At 37.9% G+C, this 21,657-nt stretch overlaps 1 protein-coding gene across 2 annotated transcripts; it reads left to right on the top strand.

The window, feature by feature from the left end:
* The first annotated feature begins 11,085 nt into the window (after positions 1-11,085).
* On the top strand, positions 11,086-17,943 carry LOC137733895 (homeobox-leucine zipper protein ANTHOCYANINLESS 2-like). Of its 2 annotated transcripts, none has more exons than XM_068473108.1 (9): positions 11,086-11,861; positions 12,004-12,224; positions 12,353-12,470; positions 12,604-13,287; positions 13,444-13,545; positions 13,647-13,859; positions 15,712-15,886; positions 15,977-16,344; positions 16,966-17,943. In XM_068473108.1, exons 1-9 carry the CDS (start codon positions 11,679-11,681, stop codon positions 17,374-17,376), a joined length of 2,475 nt encoding a protein of 824 aa, XP_068329209.1. In that variant the 5' UTR covers positions 11,086-11,678; the 3' UTR covers positions 17,377-17,943. The 2 variants fall into 2 exon arrangements, with proteins under 2 accessions (XP_068329209.1, XP_068329207.1); XM_068473106.1 differs by having other exon boundaries at positions 12,001-12,224.
* The last annotated feature ends 3,714 nt before the right edge of the window (positions 17,944-21,657 follow it).

Below are 21,657 nucleotides of genomic sequence, written 5' to 3'. Positions count from 1 at the left end.
CACGGCAAGGAAATGGAGGTTTATGGAAGGCACGGCAAGGGACATAGGATGCAAGGAAGGTTCAGTTTGTATCCTAAAATGCATAAGAGTCCTCAATGTTGCTGGAACCTAGGGCCTTTTAGGATTAGGAAAGGTCAAACCAAAATAGGAAACCTTGGCTTAACTTTCCTACTTCAAGTAGGAATCCTTCTTTGATTAGGAATCCTAACATCTTTAGGTCTTCAATTTCGTCCATTCCTTTTGCTCCAATCATATGCTATCCATTCCAAACCCAATTTTGCTCCAAAAGGCTCCAAAATGCACCTTATTGCTTCCTTAGCCATATAAACCTATAAACACACGAAAATAGCTTAAAATACTAAAATAACTATTAACTAACAACATAAATGTAAGAAAACAAGCTAACTAAGTCGCCTAAATATGCTCCTATCATTTATTAAAAGACCTCAGCCCACAGAACTTAATGAGATTAATGTGTGGCACCAACTAATTCCTCCTCGATCATTTTTGCAGAATCACTTTTGAAACTATATGTAGAACCAGTTTGTATCCTTTATTACTAGAATCAGCCCAACCGTCCTTGACCATTTTTGCAGAACCAGTTTCAAATATATATAGAATTAGTTTTGTATACTTTTTAGTAAAACCAATCTATATAATTTTAGTAGAATTAGTTTTGGCTACTTCCAACAAAACTACATATATGTCATTAGTCCAACACCTCATCGACCATTTTTGCTGAATCAGTTTTAAACATATGTAGATTCAGTTTTGTAAACTTTTTAGTAGAACCAATTTGTATAGTTTTATAGGATCAATTTTTATAGTTTCAACAAAATTACATACATGCCATCAATCTAACCCTTCATTGACCATTTTTGCAGAATCAGTTTCAAATATATGTAGAATCTGTTTTGTATACATTTTAGTATAACCAATTTGTATAGTTTTAGTAAAATCAATTTTGTATATTTTCAACAAAACTATATACATGTCATCAGTCCCACCTCTCATTGACTATTTTTGCAAAAGCAGTTTCATAATATGTAGATTCATTTTTGTATACTTTTTAATAAAACCAATTTGTATAGTTTTGGCATAAACAATTTGTATACTCCCAACAAAACAACATATATGCCATCCGTCCAACCCCTTCTCGACTATTTTTGCATGAGCAATTTCATCTATATGTAGAATTATTTTTGTATACTTTTAATAGAACCAATTTTTATAGTTTTTAGTATAATTAGTTTGCATATTTTCAACAAAATTATATAAATGTCATCAACTCAACCCCTTCTCCACTATATATCTTTACAAAAATATTTTAAACTATATTTAAATCAATCTTTACTTTTTGATAAATTCAGTTTGCTTACATCTTAATGTCATTGTTGGGGCTCTGATATACCTAGGATGTAATCCACCATAGCTAAATACCACCCAAAAATTCACAAATGCAAAACCAAATCTTCAAACTTTACACATTCAAGTGAAAAAAAAATAACTGGTAAAATAATAAAAAAGAATTACAGAAGCAAAAGCAAGAACACATAATTTCTTTAGACACTCTTGCCTTTTTCCTTTGACATCGACATTCGACATTTGAACTAATAAACTCCCTTTTCCTTTCTTGTTGATCTTAAGCTAAACCCAGAATGGAAATCTTCCATATTTTTTCCCCTGATAATAAAAAAATTGTTAGCAAGTCCTAACCCATAAAATTATTAAAATCTAAGCAAAACCCAAGATCTAAAACCCACTCCAAACTTTCATTTTATCATCTAAATAATCATATTACTCGATTTTCTCCAAACTAAAATCCACCACTAATTAAATAATAATACAATTTTCTTAAAACAAACCAACCAATAGATATAATCAAAACCAGATCATCAAGTTCAACTGGAAAATAAACAATGACTAACATACCAAGAAAATTCCCCTCCGCAACAAAACATTGGATGAAAAGCCATGTGTGGGACCATGATTTTTCAGGACCGGAGAAAGGCTGATCTGAATATAGTTACCTCAGAAGTCCAGTTATGAACCTACGAGCTCCAAACGATGCTGTATCAGACGGAGTGGAGGTGCCACCATCCACAGTACTCAGGGGCAATAAGTGGAGTCCTTGCAACTCTGTTGGATGATCTGTTGGATGATCATACTTGTTCTGCAAGACACGCGATCTGATTTGATCCTGATACTGACCCAATCAAATCCTTATAAGTACCATCTAGGAATTGACATGCACCACAAGTAATCACGACTACCACGAGGGTGCAGTATCTACTTCTAAATATCTTCTAAGATTCTCCTGGCTTAGAATAAGGATTCTATGCTAAAAATGTATCTTTCCCACGGTATAAATACACCCATCTAGGGTTCATCTATGGTAACGCAATCTAAACACTTCAATTTTATTGCTCACTGCTTGAGTCTAAAATCATTCACTAACTTGACAGTTGGAGAGTCTTTGGCCAGCAGCCCCTAGGGGCCGCCTTAGGCTTGCTCACAATTGTTTATTGTTTTGCATGTTGCTCGAGTATGTGCACAATTACCATTCATGGTGATGCGCAAATTTGGTGCCAACAATTGGTGCTTTTATTAAGAATGAACTCCTATTCCTCTCTGCAATATCAATCTACCCTATGGAAGTTATGCCCAAGCGGTAGCTTTATAGTCAAGCCATTAACCAGAACGGAGAAGATGCCTCTTTCATGAATCAGGTCTGGGATGCCTTACTGAAGATATACACATCAATGAAGGATCTCCAGAAGAATCTACAAGCTAGGGAATAGGCAAGACTCATGAAACTAGACGAAAGGATGAGAACTATCGAAGACACCATCACCCGTTTCGAAGACTCCACCGCTCAAGCTCCTCCTCGAAAGGTGACATGTCTAAATCCAAGCAAGATGATCCAAGAACTTGTTCCAAAGGTACGCCATGGGAAATCACAGAAAGCCTAAGGTTTACCCTTGATTCGGTATCCAGGAAAGAGGTTATTCCTCGGCATCAATCGCATAGGAGAGAGGCATAAGTACTTCCAAAAGACACGGAAGGGAAGAAAGACAACGTGGGAAGGAAATCAACCCAAGATCACCGCGATGTCTAGACTAGAAACGACCCAATTTCCCCTCAATGGCCCTCTTATTGTCAGTTACGCTTAAGAAGGAATGACAATATGGTCACTTACACAAAACGTCCATGACGTCAACTTACATGTGCATTAAAATTTGCCTCTTCTTGAAATAATTTTAAAACCTTGTCTCAATTCAAAATTAAAAACTAAAGGTACACTTTGTGTGTAATTTCTCCTTTCAATTAATGAGAATGTAAAATGAGGGATGAGAACCTTATTTATTCTTATTTTAAAGTTGGATGGAATAAATTAAAGATAATTAAAGAACAAAAATGATAGGGGTATGTATGTGGTGGCATTAGTCTTGGCTTTAAATTTTGATTTTTACATTTTTTAATGTTTACGTGGGCTAGATTGACACGTGGGGGTATAGTCATTGTCCACGTGGGTGTCACGTCATGAGTTAATGAACATTCTGACTAAAAGGCTAACATATGTAAGAAAGTGTCCCACAATGTTCACTTTAGGTATGACATTGGGACGAAAAAAACTTAATGTAAGTTTGAAAACCACGATACTTCAAGATAGTAAATTGAAAACTATCTTTATTTTTATATGGTTTTATGTGTTGGTCAACCCGTGTGATAACACAAATATAAATGATAAACCTGAATACGTTAGGTCATCTCCAACCGAGCCGGCCAAAGGGCTATAGGTCAAACCATGGCCTGTTTTGACACAAAATTCATCTCTAATGGAGGGTTGGGCCAATAAAATTTGGGACCCACCAGGCCAAAATATAACCAAATGGCTAGAGGGCTGGGCAAACATAGCTAGCCAGCCCTAAAAGTTAGGCCCAGTTGTGCTGCTAGCTGACGTCATGTAGCTTTTTTTTCTTTTTCTTTTTTTTTTCAATATTTTTTTTAATTTTTAAGACAAAATTTAAAAAATCTATTTTTTTTTCTATAAATACCTAAGTCATTTCTACACTATTTTTCACATCCTTTTCACCCTTCCATACTATCTTTCCTAAATGTCTAAATTGTTAACATGTATGACACACCCCGACCGAGATCGGAGCGTGCTGGCCGTCACACAAAGGTGACGTAGCCATGTGCACGTGCGGAAGCTAATAAAGTAGTAATATAAAAGTACGAGTAATTAAAAACTAGCATACAAGGTACTAAAACAAGTGCTAGTAAGTGAGATACAATTTCAGAGCAGGTCTGTAGTAGCCCAAACGAAAAAGACAACAGTAGTACGCCCGAAGGCGACCCTACAATGAGGAGTGTCTGTCAGAAACGCCGGAAAGCCCTCAGGAGAAACCACCGCAACGGCTAAGCAACTAGAACCTGGAGGGGCGCAAAACAAAAGCGTGAGTGGGCAAAAACAAAGCTCTTTGAAAACCATTTAGCAAAAATACATTTTAACCCCTCGCCGTAAAACCTGTATACTTCCCAGAAAATAAACATATAAACGTATGTATAAACATGCCAAACATGCTCAAGGGTATGCCAATCATGCTCAAGATATGCCATGCCAAAGCCTCATAATGAATGTAAGTGCCCAGGTATAAATCATATCAACATCATAACATCTGGCAGCCGGAGTCACCTAACGTGACCTGTACGGCTGCATCTAGAGCTCAAATCTCAACTCTATAACTGAACTTGCCCACGAGTCGGAACCACTCAAGGTGGTCTGTACGACAGGCCTGGGTGTAACATATATATACGCTCTAGTGCTACGATCACGTGAAGGCTGTGCGAATAATCGCGAGTCACCTACGAGTCGGAACCACCTAATGTGGTCTGTACGACAGGCCTATGCACCTAACTTGGATCGAAGCTGAGCGTGTGGTGCGGGAGGTGAACATCACGTGAAGGACTGTGCCCTACTCTGGGCGGGAGCACTAACACCGGGGGTGCAGGTTATGAGCTCTCTAAGTCTCTCAACTACTGCTGAAAGTAAATATGAATACCACTTACCTGGCACTTACCTGTGCGTCCACAGCACCCAATATGCATATATATGTATGCCACTACTAATGCATGCAATGATGCATAAACAATAATAATAACATGCATGGCATAAGGCAAATAACCCTTTTTAAATCAATTTCTGGGAATATAAATGTATATAGGTATATACGGAAAACAAAAGCCCACTCACTGGTATGTAGAAGGGTCGTAGCCCCCCTGCCTCGCGTGTGCACGCTCTTCCTCGGGGTACGTGTCACCTAGATGCGAAACAACTATAAAAACGTTAACTTTAAAGCACATAACCAACTTCTCGTAATAACTTCTCATACATTGCTCAAAATGGACAAATGAATATACCAACGTGCTCTACACAACCTCAGGATCACAACCATATTTTTAGAATAATTTTCCTCCGCCACACGCGCCGGCCAAGGCACGGACCTACGCGCCCCCCACGCGCGGCCACGTGCCATGCACACTGACCGTGTCAACTGACGCCGTCAGGAATATTCCGTTGAACTAATGGAATATTCCGTTAAACCTAACCAGATGCCGTTAACGGCGTTAGGAATATTCCGTCAACTTTGACGGAATATTCCGTCTCCTTCTCCAATCAGTCCCCGACACCGGCGCGGTCGCCGGAAAACCTGCAAATCACGATTTCTCGCTCGTTTTTCCACCTTTTTCCACGTTTCTTGCACCAAAATCAACCCTAGAGCTAGTAGAACATGTCCCAACAAGTTTTAAGGCCTAAAATTACGAGATTATACCTGTCCAAATCTTCAAAACTCGGCCAACTCCACATCCAACGATCCTGACGTCCAAATTCACCCAACGAGCTACTCCCAAGCTCCTGGGAACCTCACAAACACAACTATAAGCTTCAAATGCCCAAAAACTCACTAAATTAATCTTGCATGAACAGTAACTAAAACGGACATGGCGATATCGACATGAAAACATCGAAGTTCTTACCTGAAAATGGCACCACTGGACTCCTCTCAGCCTCACGAGCTTGATGGTGTACTTGGTTCCCTCGATCTGCTAAGGTTTGAGGGGTTTTGGGGTTTGTCCGTACAGTTTCAATGGAGAAGGGAGGAAGGGAGCACGGGAGAGACAGAGAGAAGACAGAAGGGGAGAGAGAGAGAGACAGTGCCTCTGTGTGGGAGTGTGTGTGTGGTCCAACACATGCCACACCACACAAAACAACCCATAACGTGACAAAAACGAACTAGGGGCAAAGTCGTAATTTCACACGTGCGTTTCGATATTTCCGGGACGGGATGTCACAATGTAAGTAAAATTTAAATATTTAATAAGATGAAACTTAAAACAACATTTAGCGACAAGTGACCCTCAAAATATGTACGGCAACCTTATTTTAATATGGTATTTTAATTCAATTAACCGATAAAATTAAAGAACAAACTTAAAATAATAAATTATTGAGGGGACTTAAAAATAACCCCTTCGGTTGGAGATTGTATAGATATGTCCTGACACTGTTTATTAAAAAATAATTTCTGGTAGGGCTATAATCTGAACGGAAGCTGAACATATTCCCTTTGGTTGAAGATGGCCTTATTGCCAATCCCTAAATGTGACCAAAGCTTTTATTAATAAAAACTGCTAACTATAAGATTTGAACTTCATGTGATGACACAAGTAAAACTCTGGTTAAAAAAGGTGGTGGAAAAATTTTGGAGGACTTATTTGTAAATTTCCCTTTTCTCTCTGCCAGTCAAGTATATATACGAATTATTTACATGCATCATTTGGTTAAGAGATTTTTCAGCGTGACTGAAACATGGAGTGGTACATCATATGTCACTATAGAAATAGTGGGACATATGTGTTAAAATGTTAATAACTTAAAAAATAAAATTTCTCGCCACTTATATAAAAACACGTGATGTGCCACTCATGTTCCAATCACAATAAAAAATTCACTCATTTGGAGAACAAGTCAAATGAATGTTCAACCAGTTACATACTAACTTTGAGTTTCAATTGGTCATGAAAATATGCAATGCATGGTTCAAATTTGACATATTTCTTGTGATTTTTTTTATGTAAAACGGCACACTTCTCTGTGGATACTTTATTATAATGTCGTTTATTGTCAACATCTTTTGCTGGCAGTGGGCAGTTTTGTGTGGTTTTGGGAAGCCTTTGTAGGCTGTGGAGGTAAAAACATTGCAGGAAGAGACCGATGCAGTGAATTTTACTGCTGCGAGCTAAATGGGTAATTATTGGTAGTGGGGAATGAGGGGATTCAAGTATTGAGAAATGAATAGTGGATATAATTGTAAGTTGACCAAACCCCATTTAGTATAAAAGTGTTTAAGGAGAAAGAGACGCCAGACAGAGCAAACAAGTGGAATTTGCAATTTTGAGACTTAAAATCATTATATTTCATTTTACAACAATAAGCGAATTCGAATTTAAAGCATCTTTTTGGATAATAGATAATAGACTTTTATGTGTGACTATTAAGACGATCTATTAACTAAGTGAGTCAGGACGCTATGGATATAAATGAATTAAAATGATAAATAGAATAGATAAGTATGGACTACTATCTCCTAGTGCGAGAAGAGGCTTGAAAACCCTATAAACTTTGGTTCTAGTACAAGTTTACAACGTAGACACTAGAAAGAATAAAGCAGCAGACTCTTACAAAGAGAAAGACACATAAAAACGAGTTTACAATTCAAATATCAATATGATAATTCAAACAACTTCTCCCCTTCTTTTTTACAAATACAAGTATTTATATGCTTACAACTTAAAGTGAAAAATATGAAAAGACATAAAAAAAATAAAGGCTTACAATATCACTCCTAACAAACTAAATGATTTCATAAAATGTCATTAACCTAGGAATTTCATAAGCCACAAATTTAAAGCTAGATACATGCATTATAACTCTAAAAATGCATGTATTATATTATAAAACTTAAATCCCAGCTGCCAGTAATTTTATGTAATAACGCATTTAGTCCTTGGCCTACATCATTCTCGTGGGGTTGGAGAGAATTCGTCCTCGAATTCCGATCATCATTTGATTTGGAGCGATAAAATTGAACTATGCAGGTCCAAACAAATAGATATTTGGAGCATTGAATATTGACTGTTGAAGTGTGAAAAGCACCCTTAATAGCATACCTTGCAACCTTGACTTTCTCTTTCATTTGATTTATAATGTCAACCAAAACTTTGGAATTTCTGAAGTAGAAGACATCAACCCTAATTAAATCAACATATCCAGAAGTTTCCAATGAACTCATTAAATCATGAAACTCTAACTTCGAAAATTCTTTGTAATCAGCATTTTTAATAATTAGAAAAGATTCCATAACAACATTTCGTTGAACCACACAAGAACTTTGACAACAACCGTGATAAGGGAGAACAATCAAACTGGGGAGGAATCACCTGAATCATTTTCACACATATTGGACATGAAGTATCCAAGCAACAATCAAATACTGGAGGAAGGTCCAGATTAAGATCTTCATCTAATGGCATCTGCGGCATGCTGAATATAGCGTCACCCTTGGATCGAGTTGATGCTCTGATACCAACTGATGCAGTGCGTAGCGGATAAAAACAAATTAAAATGATAGATAGAATGGATAGGTAGGGTCCACTATCTCTTAGTGCGAGGAGAGGCCTGAAAACCTTATAAACTTTGGTTCTAATACCAGCCTACAACGTAGACACTAGAAAGAACAAAGTAACAAACTCTTACAAAGACAAAGGCACATAAAAACGAGTTTACAACTCAAATATCAATATGATAATTCAAACAACTTCTCCCCTTCTTCTTTACAAATACAAGTATTTATAGGCTTACAACTTAAAGTGAAAAATATGAAAAGACATAAAAAAAAAAAATAAAGGCTTACAATATAACTCCTAAAAAACTACAAATGATTTCATAAAATGTCATTAACCTAGGAATTCCATAAGCCACAAATTTAAAGCTGGATACATGCATTATAACTCTAAAAATGCATGTATTATATATAAAACTTAAATCCTAACTGCCAGTAATTTTATGTAATAACGCCTTTAGTCCTTGGCTTGCATCAGTCACTAAGATTATCAAATAATTTTGTTTCTACTTGTAAGTGAGAGGTTAGGTTTAAATCCTGTGAATGACGAGTTTGATACCAAATTATTATGATTGTCTTATTTTGTTGCTTATAAAAATATTTCATTCATTAGTGTAAATATATCGTTGTATTAAAAAGAAAAATCTAACACTTTTACACACTTAAAAAAATGAATAGAAATGGAAAAGAGTTCATTAATTGAATTTGTGTTCAGAGTTCTTCCCTTTCAAACAATTAAAACATTATACAGATATTTTCTTCATTTTCTCTTGAACAAAATTAATGATGTTAATTAAAAAAACTTACAACACATTAAATACGTGTACAAAATTTGAGTCTTAGCAGGACTGCAAGAACAATAACCCGAAAGGCAAAACTAAGAGCATTTCTAAAGGAGATGTCAAATTTTAAATATCAAAATGATAGTTGATAGCTTATGTGGCAATTTGACATTTTGTACAATATTTTACTTCACCCAATATGTTAAATAATAATATCATTTAATAAATTTTTTATCTTTTTGTGAAGTTCAATTAATAAGGCAACCAATCAAATATTTCAAAAACATAACAACATTTATTATGTATTATATTAATCTATTAAAAAATCATTTAATAAATTTGACATTTGCTGTCAAATTTGACAACAAAAGGCTTTGTCTTCAAATGACTCAGCGCCACGTAAGAAATTGAAGGCTCGGTTGGAGAGAGTTTGTTGTCATTTTTTACTGTTGTATGCCTACATGGTAATTTTGACATCTCCTTTAGAGATGCTAAAAAATACAAAATCTGCAAAAACAACTAAATAGTATGTAATTTATTTATAATCATCATTTTTCAAAAATATTCAACAAGATATTACAATAAAACATCACTAATCGCAAAGCAACGAGTAATCTTCAAACACTAGTTCGAGCTCATCGGGATCCGCATGATTACACAGATAAATAAAACTGTTAAACTATGTGTTACAAGGAGATGATGTGAGAACAAAATCTCAAACCATAAATTGGGATTAGGAGTATGATGCCCATGGGTTTATCGCATCACCTAATCACCGCCACGATCCCAGAACACCAAATAAAGTAGAGCCAGCAAATCAAACAGCTCCACCAAATTTTTCACGTCAAATTTTGAACATGGGCAACCACGCTTTAGCGGTTAGATTATCTCAACGATTCAAATTGATTCTTGATTAGATAAGGTTTAGATTCGATCCAACTACTTAAATAACACGAATGTTTAAGCGCTCGCTCCTACAAGGTTCTGTAACTAACTGTCGAAAATATATTATGTCTATTTATTTCCTTCTCAACAAAATTTCTTAGCAGGGAAGTTAATTAACCCTCATTTAGGACGTGTAGATTTTAGATTGGGCTAAATCTAAATTGGACCGGATTGTTAAGATATTTCCATAATTTAATTGCATACCATATTTCTTTACCAAAACTACATACCATATCAAATGAACTTTTATTTATTTATTTAAGGAACTATAAATCATCTTTGTATTGTCTGAACAAAGGGACAGTAAGAAAGTTCAAATCACAGCAAATATCTTAGATTTTAGCTGGAAAATCCAGACCTCTTGTAAAGAAATAAACTTTTGTACAAGATCCCATTACCAGTACCAAAGCTGAGACAGAGTCATAAATCTGAACCTCCCAGTCCCAGAAGAAAAAAGTATGAAAAAGTTACAAATGTTGGACTGTTTTTTCACAGACTTTCAGAGAGAGTGAGAGAGTCAACCGGCCCTTTTTGGAGCTTTGTGTTTGTAAGGCTTCGAAGAGTCCACATGGTGCGTTTTATCTTCACCTCTCTCTCTCTCTCTCTCTCTCTCTCTCTCTCTCTTCGTCTTCTCTCTCTTGCTTTTTTTCTTTTCTTTTCTTTTCCTTTATCTCTCTGCAACAAATCTTGGAAAAAATAAGCCTTTTCCTTTCCTTTCTCTCATTTTTTTTTTTTAAAATTTTCTCAGGCCTTTTGGAATAGTCAAGCATGCAGTGGAAGCAAGCGATAAACACTCTCACCTAAAAAACTAGGGTTCCCCCATTTAGTTTTACTCCAAACCAAACAGCAGTCATTTGAGGCCCCCTTCTGGTGCTTAGCTGTTTTCGTGAGTTTTTAGAGAGAGAAAGTTTGAGAGAGGGATAGAGAATGAAGAGCTAAGCAGCTGGAGATACCCAAAAAGGGCTTGCTTGCCTTCTTTCTCTTTCTTTCTCTCCAAAACCAAACCCTCCCCAAACTATGCAAGAGAGGGAGTTGGAGACACTTGGGTTAACTCTGAAACGTTTGTCTCCTTTGCCTTTCTGTGCTTTCCTTTTTCTTCCAATTTATTTTCCGTCCAAATATTTTTGAGAGAGAGAGAGAGCAAATTAAGTGGCTGTAAATTTGTTAAGAAATAGGAGCAAAATCTGGAGTGAGAGACGACAGGAGTTTGGTTTGATAGGGTTGAAGAACAAAAGAAAAAAGAATCTTGGGTTTTTATTTTTTGATGAGTTTTGGGGGTTTTCTGGACAACAGTGCCGGCAGTGGTGTCGGTGCAAGAATTGTGGCTGACATTCCGTACACAAACAACAGCAACAACATGCCCTCCAGTGCAATCGCTCAGCCACGCCTTGTCACTCAGTCTCTCACTAAATCCATGTTCAACTCTCCGGGACTCTCACTTGCCCTAGTAAACATCTCTCATTTTTTCATTTTTTTGATCGATTTTTCTTTGTTTCTGATGAAATGGCCTGAAATCTGATCTGGGTTTTTGTTATTTTTTGGCTCTGATTGTGTATTTATTTTATTTTTTGGTTATATATTATCAGCAGACAAATGTGGATGGGCAAGGAGATGTGACGAAAGTGGCTGAGAATTATGAGGCAAACAACGGCGGGAGAAGGAGCAGAGAGGAAGAGCACGAGAGCAGATCTGGGAGTGACAACATGGATGGTGCTTCTGGGGACGATCAAGATGCCGCTGACAACCACCACCCTCGTAAGAAGAAGCGTTACCACCGACACACCCCTCAGCAAATCCAAGAACTTGAAGCGTATGATAATAAAACCCCCATTTTTTTCCCGTATTTATTTATTTATTGTTGTTGCATAAACTGATTAATTTTTTGAGTTCTTGTTTAATTATTTTTTATTATTTGTTCGATTTTTGGTGGGTTCTTAGGCTGTTCAAAGAGTGTCCTCATCCTGATGAGAAGCAAAGATTAGAGCTGAGCAGAAGGCTTAACTTGGAGACTAGACAAGTCAAATTCTGGTTCCAAAATCGCCGAACCCAAATGAAGGTAAAATATATACATCTCCTATTCCCCCTTTTTTTATTTTTTATTTTTTATTATTTTATCTCTTTCAGTCTCATTTTTTTATTTATATTTTGCTTTGATGTTGATGGAGTTTTGATTGTGCTGGACTTTCTAGACGCAACTGGAACGCCATGAGAACTCGTTGCTGAGGCAAGAGAACGATAAGCTCCGAGCGGAGAACATGTCGATTCGTGAGGCTATGAGGAACCCAATTTGCTCAAACTGTGGCGGTCCGGCAATTATTGGAGATATATCACTAGAAGAGCAGCACCTCAGGATCGAAAATGCTCGATTGAAGGATGATTTGGACCGAGTTTGTGCACTCGCCGGAAAATTTCTAGGCCGACCCATTTCATCCCTGGCTGCATCCATGGGGCCTCCGCTCCCGAGCTCTACTTTGGAGCTCGGAGTTGGGAGCAATGGGTTTGGTGGGATGAGCAATGTGGCTACATCGATGTCCATGGGAAATGATTTTGGAGGTGGGATTGGGAGTGCTATGTCAGTTGTGTCTCATGGCAGGCCTAGTGTGACGGGGCTAGACCGGTCGATGGAGAGATCAATCTTCCTAGAGCTTGCTTTGGCTGCCATGGATGAATTGGTTAAGATGGCTCAGACGGATGAGCCCCTTTGGCTTAGGAGCTTAGAAGGTGCAAGGGAGGTTTTGAACCATGAGGAATACATGAGAAATTTCACTCCTTGCATTGGATTGAAACCGAATGGTTTCGTCTCCGAGGCTTCTAGGGAGTCTGGAATGGTCATCATCAACAGCTTAACTCTTGTTGAAACTTTGATGGATTCGGTAATAATCCAAACACTTTGTGTTGAAATTGTTGTAGCAATGAATGAAGATGCTTTTCTTATTTGGTACTTGTTGGTGCTTCCGATGCTTGTTTAATTTTTTGCTTACTTTATGTTCAAACTTAATTCTCGTTTTGTTTGATTTCTTTTTTCACAGAATCGATGGTTGGAGATGTTTCCTGGTGTGATTGCAAGAACCTCAACCACTGATGTGATTTCCAGTGGCATGGGAGGAACTAGAAATGGTGCACTTCAACTCGTAAGTACTTGATTGTCAGTCGGTCCTAAAGAAAAAAAAATAAAAAATTTAAAACATGTACTTTGCTTTGCTGCATTTTATCTGAATTATTCACATTTCAGATGCATGCTGAACTGCAAATCCTATCGCCCTTGGTTCCGGTTCGTGAGGTCAATTTCCTCCGTTTCTGCAAGCAGCACGCAGAGGGCGTGTGGGCTGTGGTTGACGTGTCGGTTGACGCCATCCGTGACACCTCCGGGGTACCGACATTTATGAACTGTAGGAGGCTCCCTTCTGGCTGTGTTGTGCAAGACATGCCCAATGGGTACTCTAAGGTAAAATTAGTACTAATGTCCTTATCAGTCTATTAAATTAATGTACTTTCTCTTCTAGTAAAATAGAAATCAAACTTACTAGCCTAAACATGCAATTTAGCGGTCAGAAATCACGCAAAAATCATCCATGCCCTCGTGATGCGGGCATGGATGATTAACCGCGGCACAACTCAAGTACACAGTTTCAGTTACATTACATGGTTCTTATTTGTTTGGTTCAAATTTATTGTGCTTTTCCCAAGTGGTTGTGTTCTTCTTCCCCTTTGCACTTTAATGAGTCTGTTGAAGTAACTGCAACATTGTAGCTTAGTTATTTAAGTCAAATATCATGCAATTTTCTTCATTCTCCAAAGCCACCACTTAATTAATTTAATTAATTAAGAAAAGCTCATGCATCAAAGAACTTTCTTTGTCTAGTGATTACTCACTAGATCACCACAGTGTCTCAGTTTCTTTGATGGTTTTTTTTTTTTCACCAACCCAATATTTAATGCCCTCTCCAAGAATCGGAACCTTCCTCAAAATCTTATCATCTGGTCTCAAATCTTATTCTAATAATTTTAAACAATTCCGATCCCAATTTTTAATCAACCCTAAAATATTATTATTAATTTATTTATTACACTCCCTAGGATTTGAGCCCCCAATTTTTTATTCATGAGAAGCCTCCATTACCAAATTTTTGAACCCATTAATTTCATATAATCCTCAATAACCCCAATTGCCTTGCAATCAACCACCGCGGGGTGGCTCAGTGGTTGGAGACGAATTTCAAGCCTGTATTTTACACGGCTTGTCTAGGTTCAATTCTTGATATTAGTGAATTGCACGATGGTGGCCAGGAGAAGGCTAAAATACCTCTGTAAGTTTTCACGGTCACCAAAAAATGGATTGCCGTGGTAAAGCCAGTAGCTGGTCCCTTTTTTTTTTTTTTTAAAGAACTGCCTTGCAATCCTCAAATCAGGTCAAATTATTTATCCATTTGATGTTTCTATTCCAATCTTTGATGCTTGTCATTTGGCCTTGTATTCCAGCCCTTTCTTAATCCAAGACTTCCTATTGAAACTCCCAAGACTGCCTTTCTTTTGTTTCTACATGGCTCCTCTCCCCTCTCCCCACACTCCTCTCTAGGGTTCTGTGTATAGTTGTCATACACACACACACGCACACATATACAATTTATAATATACATATTCGTATTATAGACAACAACGTCATTTACAAATCTCGATGTCACCCTCTCTTCCTTTAAATGTTGCGCAACTATATCTTCGCCCAAATATTTTAACTCACTTTTTGCTCGATGGCCGTGTGATTGATTCCATGTCTCTGACTATTGTTATTATTATTTGGTCGACTTGCTGTATTTGTATTTTCTCACATTCCGCAACTATCCTGCATGATTTCTTCCGCATCAGAGAAAACTGCTATGTATGTGTCATGTGTCACTGACCCCACAATGCCGCAACTACTAACCATATTGGAAACAACTTGAATTTTGATAGCTGGCGTCGGCCTACCTTAGCCATAAACTATTATTGCTTTGTAATTAAATTTCCCACATTTTGGTTTTTGTTAGGTGGGTTGGGTTCAAGTTTTTTTATGTCAAACGATAAATTTGTTAGATAAGATGTTAGATTAGGAAGTCGACAGGGTTCAAACCCACATCATAGTGCAAGGGCATCACTTTTCTTCACCACTATGGTAGAGGGCCACTTGCGGGTTCAAGTTTTCTAACTCTCCAAATCTTTACCACATTAATAGTGTGATTATGTTAAGCTAATTAAGATAATTACTAATAATCAAGGTAATTAAGATAATTACTAATGTGATTTATAATATAATGTTGCAGGTTACATGGGTTGAGCATGCAGAGTACGATGAGAGCCAAGTCCACCACCTATACCGACCCTTGTTAAGTTCCGGCATGGGCTTCGGCGCCCAACGGTGGGTTGCCACCCTTCAACGCCAATCCGAGTGCCAGGCCATTCTCATGTCCTCCTCCGTCCCCTCCCGCGACCACACTGGTAATTTATCAATCAATCTAACATTTTTAATGAATTGATTAATGTGGATAATGTTTGTTGATATAATTAGTTGTGTATTTTTTGTAATAGCTATCACTGCCAGCGGAAGGAGGAGCATGCTGAAGCTGGCGCATCGGATGACGGACAACTTCTGTGCCGGGGTGTGTGCGTCGACGGTGCACAAATGGACCAAGTTGAACGCCGGGAATGTCGACGAGGACGTCAGGGTCATGACTCGGGAAAGCCTAGACGACCCTGGCGAGCCGCCCGGTGTCGTGCTCAGCGCTGCCACTTCGGTCTGGCTGCCAGTCTCCCCACAGAGGCTATTTGATTTCTTGCGCGATGAGCGACTAAGGAGCGAGTGGGACATACTCTCCAACGGTGGGCCTATGCAGGAGATGGCCCACATCGCCAAGGGCCAGGACCCCGGCAACTGCGTCTCCCTCCTGCGCGCCAGAGTACGTTTCTTTTTCTCTACAAAATCGAATTATTTATTTTTCAAAAATGTTATTTTTACCGTCTAGTTATACTATTGCTTGTACTATATTTTTAATAGTGATGAGACCTACATAAAATGATGGGTATAAGTGATAGTACAACTAGATGGGAAAGATGGGGAAGGGGTGAGTGAGGCAACAAGTGATAGTACAACTAGATGGGGGAAGATGGGGAAGGTGATAGTACAACTAGATGGGGAAGATGGGGAAGGGGTGAGTGAGGCAACGTGTTTATGGGTGGGGGTGTAAAAAGGTGAATGTGGAAAGGACAAGGTTGGAATTTGGCAGTATGTATAGGGACGTTTTGGGGTGGCAGAGAGCAGACAATGGAGACAGTGTTTGTTTCGGTAGTATCCAAAAAAAGTCAAAATTGAAGGACGGGGATTGTCAACTTCTTGTGTAGTTACTTTCTGACCTCACCTTTTACCATTTATTTATTTAGTTTTATTTAACTTGAAAAAATAAAATAAATAAAAATAAAAAAAGTCCGGCTAGTGAGGTCAGGGTTTGACTCTTCAATCATGAAGTGGCATACGTGTAAAATAATGGGATACTGAGGGTATTGTGTTTGTGATGGTACAGGCAAACGCAAACCAAGGTAGCATGCTGATCCTACAAGAGACATGCATAGACGCGGCAGGGTCTCTTGTTGTGTACGCGCCTGTTGACATTCCGGCCATGCACGTGGTTATGAACGGCGGGGACTCCGCCTATGTGGCGCTCCTGCCATCCGGGTTCGCAATTGTCCCTGATGGCCCGGGCTCGCGCGGGCCCATGTTTGGCAAAGGTGGCAGTCACGGCAGCGGCAACAGTGGCGGTGGCGTTGACGACGGTGGCCATAGAGTGAGCGGGTCCCTCCTGACGATGACGTTTCAGATCCTGGTGAACAGCCTGCCGACGGCCAAGCTGACCGTGGAGTCGGTGGAGACGGTGAACCACCTCATATCCTGTACCGTCCAGAAGATCAAGGCCGCCCTCCATTGTGAGAGCTGATCATCTATCCGATCATATATCCTGTGTGGGGTCACGTGGTCATCACGTGATCCAACCTCACCCTGTAGCTTTTGTGTTTTTGTTAGGAGACTTTTATTAATGTGGTTGTGCATGTGCTCGTGGCGGTGGCGGTGGCGGTGTAAGTTATATTAGGCGGCGGTGCATGATGAGTGAATGTGGTGGGGGTATTGAGTCAAGAACGAACCGCACTGGAGAGTCCTTGCATGGTGATAAGGATACATGAAACTTGCACGCACGTGTGATGACTTGCACACGTGTTTGGGGAGTGCGTTCTTAGCACAAGGCAAGGCTGGTGGTTCGGGTATTGACTCGGGTCCACCCCTGCTTTTAAATCCAGAAAATGAGTCTGGCTCGACATGGATTGTGAAAAGCTAGATAGTGTTGGAGAAATTGACCCTTTTTGGAGTTATATATTTTAGTTGTTTTGTGAATTTAATTTCTGGGGTAAATTACATTTTACTTCTTTAGGTTTGGGGTGAATTTTAATTCCTTACAACATTTTTAAAACATTTTAATTTCATATATTTATTTATCATTTTATTTCAATTTTATACATTCGTTAGAAAATATGTTAAGTAAATCGTTAAATAATGATGTGGCAAATATGAGATCTACATTTGTGTTAACGTAGTTGTCAAAATTGTGCCATGTGGCAAAAAAATTAAATTTTTATGCATTTAAAATATAATAATATTTACCCTATTTAAATTAAAAAAAAAAAAAAAAAAAAAAACCAAACCAACCTGGAAAACTCAAAAACCCATCTTTTCCTTCCCTTCCTCACCTTCACCGAGCCCAAACCCCTCCACCTCTGATGCTCTTCACCACCACCATGTCCAACCCTTTCCTTCTCACACTCCTCCACCTACTTGTTGTAATCGGGGCCCACTCCGACCACCCTCCCTTCTCTTTCCCCAGAGACCCACTATCTTCACTACTTGTTCATGCCCAACTCGCAAACCCCTTCACATCAAATCTGAAACAAACCAACCAACCCACTAACCAAATCAGAAAGAATCACAAAAAAAAAAAAAACAATAAAAAAATTGCACGTAAATGCAAAATAACGAGAGAGAGAGATGTCGGAGATAGCGAAGGAGAGGAAGGTGAGGGGTTGAGTGGCGGTGGGGGGAGGGGGCTGAGGGAAGGGAAGGAGTTGGAAGTGGGGCTCTATAAATGGTTTGGATAGAAGGATTTGGGTTCCGGTTTGGCGTCGTCTTCGGCGGTGGGGCTCGGCCAAGGAAGGGAAGATGGAGAGAGTGGAGGAGGGAGAAGGTGGGTCAGGAAGGTGAAGAGGGAGGAGTGGTCTAGGGGTTGCGATGGTGATGGGGAAGGGCTGCGGTGGTGATGGGAGGAGAGGGAGGTGGGTCGCGGAGGGGGGGGGGTAGGTTTCTGGGTGGGGAAGTGGGTTTCAATTTGGTTTTCATTTTAAAATTTTTTTTTAGGGTAAATTATTATAATATTTTAAATGAATAAAAAAAATTTGCCACATGGCACAAATTTGGCAGCCACATGGCACAAATGTGGTCTCCACGTCAGCTCTTAACAGATCAATAGATGGAAAATGTAATGGATGTATTCTATTGAAATAAAATAGTACGTGAGGTATAAAAGTGAAATGTTTTGAAGATGTTGTATGAAATTGTAATAGATCTCAAACCTGAAGTGGTAAAGTGTAATTTACCCTAATTTCTATGTTAATATGTGATCATTTTGATGTTGATGACACACAGTTCATGTTATCAGATTCGGTTTTGCAATTTGTGTTAATCAAAGTAATTTAAAATATCGTAATTATTCTCTCACTTTCTAAGTTTGAACAAAAGAATTAAGGGTAAAAATAAATTCAGTCTATGCAAAAGTAATGTGCATAAATTATTTGCTACTTGTTACTTTTTTTTTTTTTTTTTTTTTATGTTGAGAAAAATTGGTGACTATTGTTATTTAGTATTATTGTTTAGTAATATTTTTCTTTACATATAAATGAGAACTCCTTAGTTTGAATTTTTAGATGACGGGTTTGATATTAATTTTTTTTTTCCTCTTCTAATGTAAACACCTCAATGTATAAAAATGTAATTATCTACTATTTTTACTTTTTGTACCATCTTTTAGGGCAAAAGTTAAAATTTAAGTGGTCATGGTGGGTGAGTGAATGTGGTGGAGGCAATAAAATAAGGGCAAGAGGGAAAGATTATTTGATGTGTTGTGAACATGGTCTGGTACAACATGTGTAATAATATAATTGGCTCGAAACTTGAAAAAAGAATTCAATCAATTGTATTATGACATTTGGCATATCAAGTTGTGTTTCTAGCATATTGAAATGTTTCTCCAAAAGAAGGTGAGGCGAAGAAATGGGGAGGCAAATTGTATGCCCTCTTGTTTGGGTGCCCTTTCCATCTTCTCCTATTTTTGCGGTCACGGTTAAGCCATGTCAATATTTTATATTGATTTTTTTTTTATAGAGATAATAAGACAAAAAACAATAAGAATATAAAATGTTGACGTGACTTAACCGTGACCGCACAACTAGGAGGGGATGGAAAGGGCATCCAAACAGGAGGGCAGACAATCTGCCTCCAAGAAATGGTGCTTTCAATTAATGCCCAGTTTTTTGTGTTGTTGCCTGTTACATAAGTAGGCATCAACTATTTCAGATGTTGACACATGCGTACATTTGTGAAGCGTTATCTCACAACTACTCATAATTCACGTATGATAGTTAACAGAGAGTATGGCACCGTTTTGGTATCAGAGAGAGAGAGAGAGAGAGCGCACTGCTAAGCAAAATAAGCATGAATTGTTGTTGCTTTGATTGGATACAATCAATAGATATAATGGATAAGCCAGATGGATCAGATCCTGTAAAGTTTGGTCAGTTGGAAGTTGGACGGTGAATATATTCTGTGTGATTTGATGAGTTATTTTCCTTTTCACAAATTATAGTTCAACGCATACTTAGTAAATTCGCATAAAATACATATTAAGACTAGATTTGTGCATCATTGTGGAGAAAAAGTATGCACAAACTCGACTATTTGTAAAACAGAAGTTAACCGTGAAGTAACCTTGGCACCGGTAGGGTGCTGTCAAAGTCACTTCGACGGTCAAGTTAGTAAGCAAATTATGAGACTCAAGCAGTAGGCAAGAAAATAAAGTATGCGATAATTGCATTACCAGAGATAAACCCCAGAATGGTGTTATAGTAGTCGAGAGAGATGGATAGAAAATATATGTTAACTAGGAGAGTCTCAGAGGATATATGAGAGTAGATATTGCATCCTCTTAGAAGCTTAATTACTTGCAGTCCATACCAAATCCCTAAATTGTTGGAATCTCCAATAATATAGGAGACTTGGTTGATTCCGTACTTGATCAAGTATCCCTATCCACTTCTCTCCCTCTCTTTCCTTTTTCATGAAAAACACTTAATTGTTTGTTAATTAAAATATATATATATATATATATATATATAATTTCGTAACTTATTTTCACAGATATAGTGTCAATTCTAGAAATCGTGATCACTGTTAGATACAATGTTACTTCAAGAAATCGTGACTACTATTTCTAAAAAATCGTGATTACTATTTCTAAAAAAAAGTGAACTATTTGTATAAATAATGTCATTGTCTATAAATGGTGACTACTGTTTCTTTAAATAGTGACCACTATTTTCTAGAAATTTATTATTTTGAAGAAAAAAATGTTTTTTTATTAAAAATTTGTTGATAATAATTTTGTTGAATTTTGGAAAATGATAAATAATTCATATTTTTATGTCTTGAAAATTATGATTAAGTATTAAATTTTATACATAACAAAAAAAAAAAAAAAAAAAAAAGCGAGGGACGGAAGGAGTGACCTGAGAAAGAGAGAGGAGAGAGATGTTGGTGTTCCGGGTTCCGGTGCAAGAGAAGATAATGATGAGTGAAGAGAGAGGGGTTACGGTGAGGGAGGGTGGGGGAGAGAGAAGGGTGGGGACATGCAAGTCCTGCATGTCAGGTTTTTTTTTATCCTTTTTTTTTTTTTTTTTTTTTTTTTCATTTTCATTAAAGTTCCAGTCTTTTTCATTAAATAAAGTTATTAAGTTATTTTTTTGTTAAAAAATGGTTTAAAGAAACCCTTTTCATTAAACTCCTTAAAAAAAAAGGTACTAAAATAGGTAACGTGGCTTATATTCAGTTATAAGTTAACATTAGCTTTGTAGTTACGGTGAGGAAAGGTGGGGAAGAGAGAAGGGCGGGGACATGGGGT

This window comes from Pyrus communis, chromosome 5, assembly GCF_963583255.1.
Source record: "Pyrus communis chromosome 5, drPyrComm1.1, whole genome shotgun sequence".
Taxonomy (NCBI): domain Eukaryota; kingdom Viridiplantae; phylum Streptophyta; class Magnoliopsida; order Rosales; family Rosaceae; genus Pyrus; species Pyrus communis.
This window is presented reverse-complemented; position numbering and strand designations above follow the sequence as displayed.